At 37.6% G+C, this 13,978-nt stretch overlaps 1 protein-coding gene across 3 annotated transcripts in view; it reads right to left on the reverse strand.

Moving 5' to 3' along the window:
* Positions 1-1,384: 1,384 nt before the first annotated feature.
* Positions 1,385-13,978, reverse strand: part of Bcat1 (branched chain amino acid transaminase 1) — a 104,687-nt gene continuing 92,093 nt past the window's right edge. For all 3 annotated transcript variants that reach the window (XM_048787317.1, XM_048787316.1, XM_048787318.1), the window contains exon 11: positions 1,385-7,157. In XM_048787317.1, coding sequence (XP_048643274.1) covers positions 7,116-7,157 — 42 coding nt within the window. In that variant the 3' untranslated portion in view covers positions 1,385-7,115. The remainder of the gene's footprint in view (positions 7,158-13,978) is intronic.

Below are 13,978 nucleotides of genomic sequence, written 5' to 3' on the forward strand. Positions count from 1 at the left end.
GGTATGATGTCTTTGGGACACAGTCAGCATAGATCTTTCAACTCTAACATTTCCCATCACATTTTTCAAAATTCCTCTCTACTTAGTAATGACCACCTTTGGAGAGAATGACCATGGGTTTCAAGCAACACTGTCCCTGTTGTATAGACACAGATATAGTGCCCACCCACCGATTATTCTGTAGGTATAAGAAGCATCTACACCTAGCTCTGGCTATCTTGGTTTCAAGAGTGCCAATCTGCAAGTTCTCACCATTATAAATAAAGTCAAGTTACAATAGCTCATTCCTTGATCTAAGGCAATAGGTCACATCAAGTATGTGCAGTAAGACTCTTGATTTGAAAAATATGCTTAAGATCGCATTGAGTCAGCACAGCGAAAACATGATTATAAAAGTTGGATAGCCTCCCCACTTTTTCTCTTTGCTTCTTATTAAATCAATGTAGAAGAGACACTTTCTACCCTGAAGGAGACTGCTGTCTCCTCTGATAAATCATATAAGCTCCAACAAATATATGTCATCACCCCCAGGAATGTCAGGACTCTCTCTGTCACTCTTGTGGGAGTTGAGCATTGACACTGTCAGAGGACTTGACTAATAACCTTCGCCTGGACCTTCCAAACTCTGCATGCAACTTCTTGATAGAGATCTTGATAAAGGACAGTATTTTCACAGGTCGACAGGGTCTGGTTAAGAGGGTCACTGAGCACTATGACACTTTTAAGTTCAGTTTACAGCAAGTAACTCCTTAGAAAGCCTTCAGCTTCAATGCACTTGTAATCCTTTGGACAAATGACAAGAAAATGAATATGAAAGAAGTGATCATCAGATTTAATATGTGCTCTTCACTTTATTCTCTCAAAGACAGGCACTCCTGAGGACAATTTATATGAGGCCTGGTTTGGCTAAAAAAAAAAACCCATCACTGATGTTCTTTAGGTTTTGACCAAATAGTTTTTGTTTTACAAGTTTCTTTCATTCTAAAGCTAGTTAAACACATATTGGTGTATGGCTTTGTCGGTGAGATATGTACATTATGAGCAATGGGAAGAGGTAATCTATCATTGTTTTACAAAATAAAAAGCTAAATTTTATTGAGGATAAATTCATAACCAGAGAAAAAGGATGATTTTAAATGCCCACAGTGTTTCTCACTCATATGTCTGAAGATGAGACATATTTAGACTCTCCCCAATTACATGATTTCAGGTCTTTCTGTGATATTCAACCCTTTTCACTTTCTCAATGTCGTTTTCGTTTAAAAATACCACACTACATTCACATCCCCTGACCAAAAACCTTGGGACATCATAAAAATGGTAACTAAGCATTATTATTTCATGCACCCAACAATGCCAATTTCACAACACTACACAACCAGGATTCCTTTAAGTTGTTTTATTGATGACAGAAACTGTGCATAATTGCTGATTTGATGAGGAACCTGCAAACAATAAAGAATGTCTCTGTTGCCAACAAAATACAATTATTCCAGGTCCTTCAGACATACAAATATAGAGTTCTTCACACCAGATGGCTTTTGTGCAACAAAGCCATTTTAGAATGTTTAATTGTGCTTCTACAAAACCTTCAGAGAATGAGGTAGTTTCCTTTACCCACTGTATTTTCCACATTCCCATTATTACACTGTAGTCCAGCCGAAATCCTTTCACCATAACCTTAAACAATTTTTCATGAAAGCCAGTCCTCATTTACAATGTTTATTTCCTCCTACTTACTTACTTCTTAAAGAGAACTTCAAAAAATGACTATAGACGAGAAATTGAGGCTAGGGCTCATCATGCCAACAGTAACTGAAATCAGATTCTGATACAAGAGAATAGGTTCTACAAATTCCCTGGTTAACCTTAGATGCTGTTCCTGTCCTTAAGCTCTGATTTAAAAACTGCCTCAAACTACTTATTTGCCCTTGGCTGCCGTATCAAGCAGGCACAAGTTCTTTGAGAGTGTAGGTCTGGCTCCAGCTTCATGTATCAGCTGGCTGAGGATCCTGTAGGACCATCCTTGTTCTAAGTGACCAGAGAAACATCTGCAGAATTTGCATATGCAGCAGGGGTTGGCTAGCTTATTTTTAAGACATACTTAAAATCTAATTGTAGCCATACTCTTGACATAATTCCTATACTCTTTTAAAACTTATCAGTAATGTAGAAACTGAGGATATTTGTATTCCTTTGTTTGAGCCTAGGAACGACTCCAATGTCCACGTCCAACTGGCCTCGGGAAATTAATTCATGTTGCAAATTTTCATTAAAACAACATATAATAGCCAATTTCCAAATTAGTTAATCTTCACCAAAGAAAGGTGGTAAATAGTATTTCTAAGGGGGAAAAAATGGCCACAATCTACCCCTTGTCACATATTATTGGGCTTCAAGAAGTTCCATGAGTCAGAAAAAAAACTGGTTGAAGAAATAGATCTTATAGACTCTGCAATTATTAAAAAGTCTCATCCAAATTGGTAGTAACCTAAAATGGTTCCTACATAACAATACCCTCGATTACAAGCTTGAGGTCATGGCCTAGTACTAGCATGTGATGGATTGGCTACTATAGTCACTTCTTAATGGCATGGCTTGTGTTTGGCACCTACATTGAAGGCTAAAGAGCCCAACACCTGGAAGAAGGCCAACCCAGAAGCAAATTTTAATTTCTACTTTCTCTTATTTTTCATCTGACGTCTCTCACTAATTTTTTCCCATAATTCAATAATGGACAACAAGGAACCCAGCAATTGATATTGGGTGTGCAGAGAAATCCAATGAAATTGTATTTTAATCCACTCCTCTATCATAGCTTCCATGAATTCTCACCATTCTGACAGTGGGTTACATACACTGATTACAATGCAACTTGGGTTTTAGGTCATGTTCATTGGGTCCATCATGGACAGATGACTTAAAACTTTAAGACTTGCATCTAGTAGATTTTAAATATCTGAGAGATCTTTTATTATGGTATGTATGTTGAAGATGGAAAAATAAATTACTTTTTCTGGTTTCACATTTTAAAGGGGCTTTCCAGCAATGATAAAAAATTAATCTCTTTGCAGTACCTTAAGTGGCCTTTCTTATTCAAAATCTCAAACTGTGAAAAATCATGGTTATGTGAAAGTTATTTTCTGAGTAGCTGGATCTATCACCTTTTAGCTAATGGTTTAAACAGCTTGAAAGATTGACTCCCAGGATCATTTTCTTTATTTCAGTGTAATCTGGCTTTGACTTTAAGATGCTGACTGAAGTAGGCTGTGCTCTGTTAGATGTAGCTTGACAACTCAACACTGCTCCAAAGGAATGCAGACACAGTGTACCAGGTTGATGGTAACTAGCAAGCCAGAAAGTCACTACCCCACACACCCAGGGGGCAAATAACCCTAAGTACTAACCTTTCTAAGCAGTACTCCACTAAAGGAAAGGAATGAAAACAGAACATTTTCCTCAAAAAGTGAGATGAAATGCTTATTGCGGTTTCTTGAGAAGAGAGATATGCTCTGGTCTTCCTCTCTTTATAATCTAGCTACTAAATTCTGCTTTTATATCTTAAATTAGTTCAAGTAACAGACTATAAACTCCAAGAGGTAATGCTATTTATTTTCTAAAACTAACTTCCTATCTATTGCTGCTGTGTGAGATGCACATTTGTGGGTGCTCCATCAACACTTATCACCTGATGTGTAATCCCCACGATCTTGTCTGTTAAGTAATATTTATTGAAAAGTTGTACCCCTTGCTAAGGTTTTCCATATCCATGTAGGAAGAAATCCATATTGAAAGGAAGGGTTCTTTGGTTGTATTTAGAATCAGGACATGAAATAAGGAGTTTCTCAAACCCCTAAGTCCTTTGCCTTGGTACATCTGATATTGCTTTAAATATTTCAAAAAATACAACTCATGCAAAGTGAACAGTAAGTCTTTTGCTCATCTGCTTGTCTTCTGTTTTCCCAATTATGAGGGTAAGGCAAACAGTTTTGGAAAGGCAAAACTAACAGGTTTAAAAAGAGGAAACAGAATACCATGATCGAACATTAAGTAGGACAGGGAAAGAAATATGGTTATCATGATGGATGCTTTCAACAGCACCATCCCCCTAACACAGACTTAATAAAAAGTTCCTATAGTGTTTTTGACAAAGTAATACTTTCATTGCCTCCAAAGGGCCAAGAGTGTTCAGACTTGGGGCAAGTAAGACTACCTGTTTAGGTACAATTTGTTCAAGCAATAAAACTCATTTGGTGAGAGAAACTTTAATCCAGGATGCATAATGGATGCTCCCCTCATCTTCAGGAAAGCTGACGTCACATTCCACCACATAGTTTGTGTGTTGTTTTTTTTAATAGCAGTCTTTTTGGGGGAGGGGAAGAGTTGGAAGTGTTTATCAGTAGAAAGAACATGATCCCCTAACACGGGTTATTAGTCATTTCCTTCTTATCCCTTTTCCTTTGTGCTTTTGAGAGCAAAGGCTAAAACAGGTATTATATCGATGCATTCACCTGCCAGCTATAATAGAGGGTGTGGTACATAACCCAGACCCTTCTTTCGGTGTGTCATGAATTGAATACTTGATTAGTGACTATAACAATAATAACCAAAATTTTCTAATAGCAAATCTCTTTGGGAAATGCTCAGGTCTTGTCTATGTCAGAATACTGCATTTTAAGATCTTGATTTTTACTGATGTGTTTTGGGCAAAGCTGACAAACTCGGTCTGATATTGTAAAAACTGGAAAAAGTGGGAGGAAGAGAACATGCAAAATAAGTTAATCATTATCATTTTAAGTGCCACTAGTTCTGTTTATATTCATTCACATGTGAATTGCTGAATCTCATTTGATCAACCCAATTAAACATTAAATAATTGCAGCCAATTATGCAAATATCAGCAACAATATTAATTTGTTGATCTTTTTTGAGCAGATTAGCCTCACATGTTCCTAATGTTAGACTATCTTATGCCTTAAATGATCAATTAGTGTTAAGATAACTAAGTCTTGAAGAATAGATAATTGCCTAGTTATAATGTGACACTTGCTGTATTACTCCACTGCAATTAAACAAATAGTGCACAAGAAAAAAAGAAGTGCAGATGTTCCTTTTAAATCTATTTAACAAGTGAGTGTCAAGGTCAATTTCCTGTCTTTTTTACTTAAGAGAATGGAGGTCTCTAGTTTTTAAAAATACATATCCTTAGTCTTCTCCGAGTCTGGTGGGAAGGACTTAACGTGCTCTTATGTTTTTGAGAGAAATCATATAAACATAGTGTTCTCTAGCTTTCACAATGGGCTAACTAAATTTAGAAATGCAAAGTATAAAATGCACTTATGGCAAACAAGTAATTTCCCTTTCTCAAGGGAGCTAGAGTCTAGTTATTATGTGCTACTTGACAGTTAAAATTACCTGAAACTCTTTTCTGGACTGCTATATTAAGAAGGAGGTCAAGGGACTCAGCAAAGGCAAAGGCATACCCTCACTGAGCATGTGCAGGGGAGTCAAGAGTACCTTAGGCTGCAGAGAACGGACTGGCCCCAGACTGCAGATCACCAATTAAAAGCCCCTAAAAGATATTTTTACTATTCCTTTTCATCTTAGCCTTCTCTAATTTTCATTTTACCAGTCCTCTCTAAAAGAGACCCTACAGCTAAAAGTTTTGGAAAAGAATCAAAGCCCATTTGCTATGTGTTGTTAAATGCCTCGAGGAAATGTTTTCAATGCATCAAACTTTTAGAATGTTTTTCCTTTGCTCCGAAAAGAGAATGAAATATGATCAGCAAGATGAAAGTTATTAGGACTGAGGGAAAGCAAACTACAATGTCTGAGAGTTGACCTACCAAGGGTAAATGTTTTCTGTCAAGATTTGACTTTCCCATAGATAAAGCAGGAAAGGATACAATTTTAAATTCACAGCTCCCAAACAAGGAAAATATCATCAGTAATTGCTCTCCCTGTATCCTAACCACATGCTCCCTCAATCCCCAGTCAACAGAAAAGAGTACCTGCACAAAGAGTGAAAAAACTTGAGGATTCCTCTTCTTTCCTCCCCTCCCCTTCACCTCTGATTTCTTTTGCATTTAACACTTAACATGTAACATCTGTCATTTTCATTTGGTTGCTATGATATCATGAATTCTCTAGAGTTATTGCTTCCACTCCAAGATAGCCTGCAAACATGAACCGATGCCTGCAACTATGCCTCTCAGTATCTCTAATGACTTTGGAGTCCATGGAAAATAAAGACAACATGAGGTAAACATTACACACCATCAGAATTGTTCACAAATTCTAATACAGGTTTCAAAATACAGAAACAGAGAAGGTATACTTCTATAGAAGCTATATGTTCATTCGTTTGTTTGTTCATTCGAATCAAACATTTACTGAGTACCTACCATGTGCCAGGCATTGGGGATACAAAGATCTATAAGGCATTAGGCCCTCAGTCTGGTAGGAGCCCATGGACAGCCAGTTACAAAGCCATGTGGAAAGGCAGTGGCAGCAACGTGCCCAGGTTTTACGGATGCACAGGTGAGCTCACAGCAGACTGAGATACCTGAAAAAGGGAGGTATTTACCTTAAGGTGGACTTAAGGGCCTGAAAAACACAATGATGGAAGGAAATCCAGTTTTTCTTTAGAATCTTCATTTTAAAATAAAGCACTTTCTGAGTGCTTCTGAGGATAATGATGTGTCACCAGAAACATTACCTATGAAGTATTCAAATTAGCTTTCAGACACACACACACACACATCTCATTTGGTTGAGGAGCCATACCTTATACTAAATAATAAACATTTTTGGATCTGAGTGAACTACTAAGGGAAGCACTCAAATTATTAAGGAAAATTCTGTTATATGGCTTACATTATTATCTTTCTGGGAAAAGGTAGGAAGGTAAGCTACTACTACCAAGCCTACAAAACACCATTTGACAATTATGATTCATGTTCTCTGGCACAAGGGGGGAAAAAAGTCATTCTTGTAACACACTAATAATGCAAACTACATTATGCACAACTACTAACATAGGCAAAAAGATCTATCACAATTCAAATGCAGCAGTCTATTCCAAAAGCATACAGTAGATTTTCTGCAATTTTCATTCAGGATAATACGATTGTCCAGTCACTCTCTTCTCTTCCATACTAGAACAAAAGCAAGAAAACATGATTCAGTACAAAAGCTCACAGTGTGGGAATAGGTTATAAACAAACTTCACACAACCAAAGCTATACCAAGAGTTCGCTTCTGTTTTGAACATTAAAAGCATATATATTCATATTAGAAATAAGATTAGAGAGACAGAAGGAAGGCAGGCAGGAGAGAAAGAGAAAGAAAGAGCTTACAAAAATATAAGAAAGTCGTATATAAGGAGATCTGTAAAAAACCAAATAGCTAGAAAGAATCACAAATTTTTATAATGATTGCTGAACAAATTTATAGCTGGTGTATGTCCTACATGTATTATATAAGTACAAGTCTCTTATCACTATTTTTGTATTTTGCTTCTGTTCTGCAAGCAAAGAGTTAAATGAGTTAAATTAACTATTGTTATCTCAAAGATATTACGTGCCAGAAATGGAAAGCCAGTTCTATAGTCAATATTCGTTTCCTCACTCAACAAACATCTGTGCTGCACCAAGTGTATTCCTCACACAACCTGCATCAGGTTGTTAGAAATGGAAAGTTCCAGGACCCAGCTCAGACTTACGGAATCAGAAAATCTGGGGATGCATTTCCCGCTGAATCTGAAGTGCACTTATTTCATGTTCATGCACAAAATGAAGTTTTGTCTCTAAGATCTAGGTCTTCTAAGTCAAAGTTGTTTGTAATATGTTAGCATAGATCGTCTCTAAGTCAAAGTTGTTTGTAATATGTTAGCATCCCAATTTTTCCTGTTACTTTAAAAGTCATGTAGCTAGTATCATGATCAGAATTTGCTTATTTGCACTAGCAAATAATCTGCTATGAAACAAACCTGAATTTTAATACTTAGAATTAATGAAACAAAGATATTACGTGCCAGAAATGGAAAGCCAGTTCTATATTCAATATTTGTTTCCTCACTCAATAAACATCTGTGTTTAAATAAACTGTCACCCTTTGAGCATAGCTGCATGCCAGGAAACTACAGACAGACAGTAGGTGCTATTATCAATCCCATTTTATGGATGAGAAAGCTGAATATTATTAATTACGGAGGTTAAATAACTTGCCTAACACTGTACTTAAGGTCCCAGATCTTAGGCAAGGTCTCTGTCACATCAAATTTCACATTCTCGACCATCACTTTGACTGCCCTCTACCTGTCCACAAAGCCGTGTGTGTGGAGACAGACCTGGAGTACGTCTTCCCAGCCCAGGGAAACAGGGCATTGAATGTGTCACTTTGAGTTTGCCCGAATCACTCAGACCATGTCCCTTTCCACATGAACTGGTTTACTTGGCCCTAATATAACTTTAAATTAGTATGAATCAGAATTTCTGAAGTAGAAATGACTTTACCAACCATCTTAAATATAGGGCAAGACCCAAGTAAGGGATTCCAGATGTTATTTCTTTACTTCAGGATAATTTTATTTTTAGCTGTTTTATATATTGGGATTCCAGGAAAGATTTCTTTTGAAGAAAGTTCTGCTTAAAAACCAAGTGTGAGGGGCTGGGGTTGTGCCTCAGTGGTAGAGCGCTTGCCTCATTTGTGTGAGGCACTGGGTTCTAGCCTAAGTACCACATAAAAAAATAACCAAATAAATAAAGGCATTGTGCCCATCTACAACTAAAAAAATATTAAAAAAAAAAAAAACAAGTGTGAGTGAGTGGCGGTAAATGCCTCTCATCCCAGTAAGTTGGAGGCTAAAGCAGAAGGATTGCAAGTTCAAAGCCAGGCTCAGTAACTTAGCGAGGCCCCACGCAACTTAGTGAGACCCTTTCTTAGGGTAGAAAATGAAAAGGGCTGGGGATGTGGCTCAGTAGTTAAGCATCCCTGAGTTCAATTCCTGGTACCAGAATAGAACAGAACAAATCATGAGTGTGAAGAGCAGTGAATTTTAATCCAAGCCTGACATTTCATACACAAGGACACTAAGGTTCTGATCACACTTAGGCACAAGCCCAGCTCTCCTGCCTCTAATGTTATTTCTCCTGAATCACACTGTGCAGTACTGTGTCCCTCCTAAGACATTTTTAAAAACTCAGAGAAGAAACCATCAAATACATAAGAATAGTGGGAAGTGAGACAAAGTCTACACACCGCCTATGGTTCAGACCAGAAAGAGTATGAGGGAAGCCAAGTGACATGAGACTTAGTCCACATCAGATCCAGCTGCCCAAAAGGGCAAACACCGGACAACACATGCCCAAATGGTGCCTCATTTATGTATGATGTCTACATTATTTAAGGTTCAGAGCAAAGCACTTGTTTTATTTTCTTTATTTGGATTCTGACACTTTTATCATCACTAATAATTGTTGGTGTATGGACATTTTGTGGATCATGATTACTATCACTTCACCTTGAATCTCACTGGTTAAAGTAAATTTACTTTAATTAGTTGTTTCATAAATGGTCAAAAAATCAATTTTGGTTACAGTGACAGACATAGTCCATATCACTCTACAGACCTGCATAATACGGATTCAGTTTGACCCCTCTCATCCTGCAATTTACACTTTTATGTAAAATTGTAGCATTCTGAGCTTTATCTAAGAAATGTGCTATTATTACAGATAACTTATCATGTGAAGACCTAGTTATTTAGCCATCAAATTGTTCGTTGGACTGATGGATGATTCAATTTTTCAAGGAAAAATAATTCTAAGTAGAGATGGAAGATTTTAGTGAAGCTAAGAATTCCTTCCTTAAAAGAAGAAAGGGAAAGAGAAAGCATGCCTACATGAGCTAAGAAGTCATTATACAGATCTAGTATCTCTAATCTGAAATGCATGGGACCAGTGCTTTGAATTTCAGTTTTGTTTTGTTTTGGAATTTTTGCATATACACACTGAAGTACCTTGGAGAACGGGACTGAAGTCCAAATACAAAATTCACCTGTGTTTCCTATACGTCTTATAAACACAATGTGGAGGTAATTTTATACAACATTTTTAATAAGGTTGTACATGATGCAAAGTTTGTGTACTCTGAACCACTAGACTTGTGAAATCATGTTGCCACTCAAAAAGTTTCGAATTTGGATTTTTGGAATAGGGATGCTCAGTTTGTACTATTGTCAACGTCATTACAAAACCCACAGGGAACCTCCAACATTCGCAGGCCCATCCCAAGTCATATTTACTTAGCTTTATTCATTGGAATCAGAGATGGGGCCAAAGCAATATGGCAGACTAGGTTACATCTGCAGAAGGGTGTTTTGAGCCCCATGTTTAGTATGATGTGCAGAATTTCAATCTCTTTAACATTTCAGTTAGAACCCCAAACCAAAACATGACTAATGACAAGGCCATTGCTTCACATTTGAGATACATATGGCAAATAATTTCATACGGCTTTTGCTCAGTGCATTTACATTCTGCAGAAAATTCTTGGCAGCACACAAGGACAACCTGTGTGTCATGTACTCACTCCCTGCAATGCCAATAAAAATATAATCAGTGCCGCCCCCAGCTAGTAATTTGTCATCCTTGTTCTAAACACTATTGAAGGGCTGGGCAAAGCTTTGTAGTCCTGTAACATGTGGAAAAGGGTGTGCTGTGAACCGCAGGGGCTGGAAACTGGTCAAGGAAGTCAGTCATCAGGGTAATCAGGAGGGAAAGTTCTCCTCTACACTGAGGACAGCTTGGGATATTGGAGAGGCTTCTAACCCCACACGTAAGTAACTGAGCTGCTCTATTGAGAACAAAAAAAGTATAATAACTGCTAAATAGTCATTTGTGCTTTCAAAGCTCAAGCTTCGAGTGAGAAAGTGAGAAAACAGACTTTGATTCCATCAGGTGACCCAGAATCAATAGGGATCCTGTTCCGGTCCCTTTTAGCCTTTCTCTCCTAAAGTACTTAAGATGTCTATCCCTGGGTCTCGGCAGTCACTATGCCCCACTTTCTGAAACCTCAATGGCAGCCATGCTGGTCACTCACACTGCTACCGCTGGTGATTAAGAGTCAGGTTCTAGCTTTTATGTGATCCAGATAGCAGTGTCAATGTGTATCTCACCTGGAAAATCTGAAAGTCTTCTGTTGAAAAATAATTTGACACCCTCTATGGTTTGGATTTTGGTTGGGGTATCCCCCAAAGGTCCATGATTGAAGGCTTGGTCCCCAGGGTGGTGTTACTGAAAGGTGGTAGAACCTTTGTGATGTGGGACCTAGACAGAGTCCTTAGGTCATTGGGACCATAACCTAAAAAGGAACCTGGCCCATCCCTTCTGCTTCCTGGCTCAAGATGTAACCAGCTGCTGTGACATGCACTGCTTCATTGATCTCCTCCTCTCATTAAAGGCTAAATCAATGAGGCTCAGTGATCTTAGGTTTTGAACCTCCAAAACTGTGAGCTAAATAAGCCTGTTCTCTTAGGAAAGTTAGTTGCCCAAGGTATGTCACTTTAGCAACACGAAACTGACTAAAACAACATCCTTCAAGATATTCCCTCTCCCTTCTTAGTATGTGTTAATAAACAAAAGCAAAAGGTCTTTTGCTCTTTGGTACTCTCCTGGTGTCTTACTTAGCTATTCACGGCTTTATTAATTCTCTGAAGAAGCACCATGGCCTGTGTATTCTGCCCTAGAACCTGAGTGAACCCTGGGGCATGACAAGAAAATAAACAATTTCAACATCTGAACAGGTTTTCAAAGCAGGGTATAAGGGTGTGGCTCATTATAATGTATTAGATGGTAATCCCTGAAACTACGGACAGTGTAACACTTAAGAGAGTGTATGTGTATTTGGGATGCAGGAAAGAGTTAATGTTCAAGAGAGACTTAAAAAGAGATGAGTATTGAAGATAACCAAGACCTTATCAGACAGGCAAATCGTACAAGGTGCTGCAAATATGGGTGGCATCAGAGAGCACAGCACCTTTGGAGAAAAGAGAGGACCCCAAAGTGGGGGCAAAGATGAATATGATGGTGAGTAACTGGAACAGCAAAGTATGATAGGAGAGAAAAGAAACAGACAACATGACGAATGTTCTCCAAGTTTACACTCGGTTAAATATGAACAAAGACATGGTTTTTTTGTTGTTGTTGTTGCTTAAAAAATGACAACAACAACAACAAAAAAATGGGAAAAAGAAAGTAACTATTCTTGGAAATGTTCCCCTTCTTGGAGGTTATTTGTGGAGTAATCTAAGACCCAAGGAGCAATATGGGTAATTAGCTAAATGAGATGATGGGATGAATACTTAACTTCAGAGATTCTGACTCATGCAGAAGTACAGAAGCTAAAATGAAAGTCAAATCTGTGATTAAGAAGAATTTTCCCCCTGGGTCATTCTGGCAAGAATCTTGAAAAAAATGTTTTTGGTGGTGGTTAAATCCCTCATCTTCAATTTTACCAGAGTGCTTTGTAGGAACCATTTGTGTTTCCATATAATGCCAAAAGAGATCAAATGTGAAGCATGATGCAATGCCATGCTTTTTCTTCAGTAATTACTTAAATTATTTTTCTTGGAAACAGACAACCTAGTAGCTTGGCCGACAGCACCAATTTGCCATCTTGTATGAGAACAATTTTGAGACTTTAGGTTCCGTGCACACAGGCATAAAATAAATGAAGAAGAAAGGTGTGGTCCTAGACTATGAAGGGTGGTCCTCTGTGGCTCAATGTGGAGCAGATGTGGAGCTTCTGGTTTGTGGTTAATTCAGAATTGCTGTAGTTGCCCACATGTCCCCTGACTGTATCCCTTTGTTTCTTTGTTCACTGTGGGGCTCTGAATCGATCATTAGTTTTTAGGGTTTCTACCATTATATTTTACTACCTAAAGTAAAAAGAGGAATTATGAATTTCTTCTTAGTCATGGCACTAAGGCACACAGAGAGCATATAAAATTAGAGGGGAGGGGAAAGTTCAGGAACATTTTCTTTAGTCACTAACATTCGGCTTCCATGATATTGCTTTGAAAAATGTTCTTTTTTGAGAACTTTAATAATGGATTCCCAGCTTGCCCACAAATTCCGTGTGTGTGCTTCAGTTTCATTCATACTTTTGGGTCTCATGCAAACATGTCAGCATCTCAATGCCAATGAGACCCTTTTCTGCCTTTGCCTCCTCATGATTCCTTCCCATGACTGTGTTTACTGAACATCTATGCTTAGGTCTTTTTTCTTTCTTCTTTTTTATTATTAGTTGTTCAAAACATTACAAAGCTCTTGACATATCATATTTCATACATTTGATTCAAGCAGATTATGAACTCCCATTTTTACCCCGTATACATATTGCAGATTTCAATTCCAGCACAATGGTGGAATTTCTCTCAATGCAGTGACTTTTCTGTGAAGCCTTTACAACCAAATCAAGTGAGTTTAAATTTTACTTTCTTTTCTGCAGTAATGGAGACTGAACCCAGGGCCTTACACATGCTAGGCTTACTCAATAATTATATTTTATATAATCTTCAAGAGACATCCCTGAAATCTCATTTTAGGTATTAGCTGCTATAAATGTATAATTTGTGCAAGAAAATTTCCTGAAGCAATCTTTCTCTCTTCTCATTTATGGACACACTTCTTCCCCTCCTAAAAATCTCTAAATTCCTATGGAAAATGGCTTTCTCAATCTATCCGATTGTGATTATTTTTGTTCCATTTATGCTCTTTATCTGAGCAAAACTGCAATAATTTAACATCTTCATCAGGTTTATTTAGACAACTCTGAAAAAAATTAAAATGTCTGAGCCATCTATTCAGCAATTGTTTATTATCCCTCAAGTTACTTGTTTCTGCATATAAAAGCAGAAAAAAACTGAGTGATATTTTTCTCCCTTCCAATATGAAAATTATTGTTTTCTTTTCTT

Source organism: Marmota marmota, unplaced genomic scaffold, assembly GCF_001458135.2.
Source record: "Marmota marmota marmota unplaced genomic scaffold, marMar, whole genome shotgun sequence".
Taxonomy (NCBI): Eukaryota; Metazoa; Chordata; class Mammalia; order Rodentia; family Sciuridae; genus Marmota; species Marmota marmota.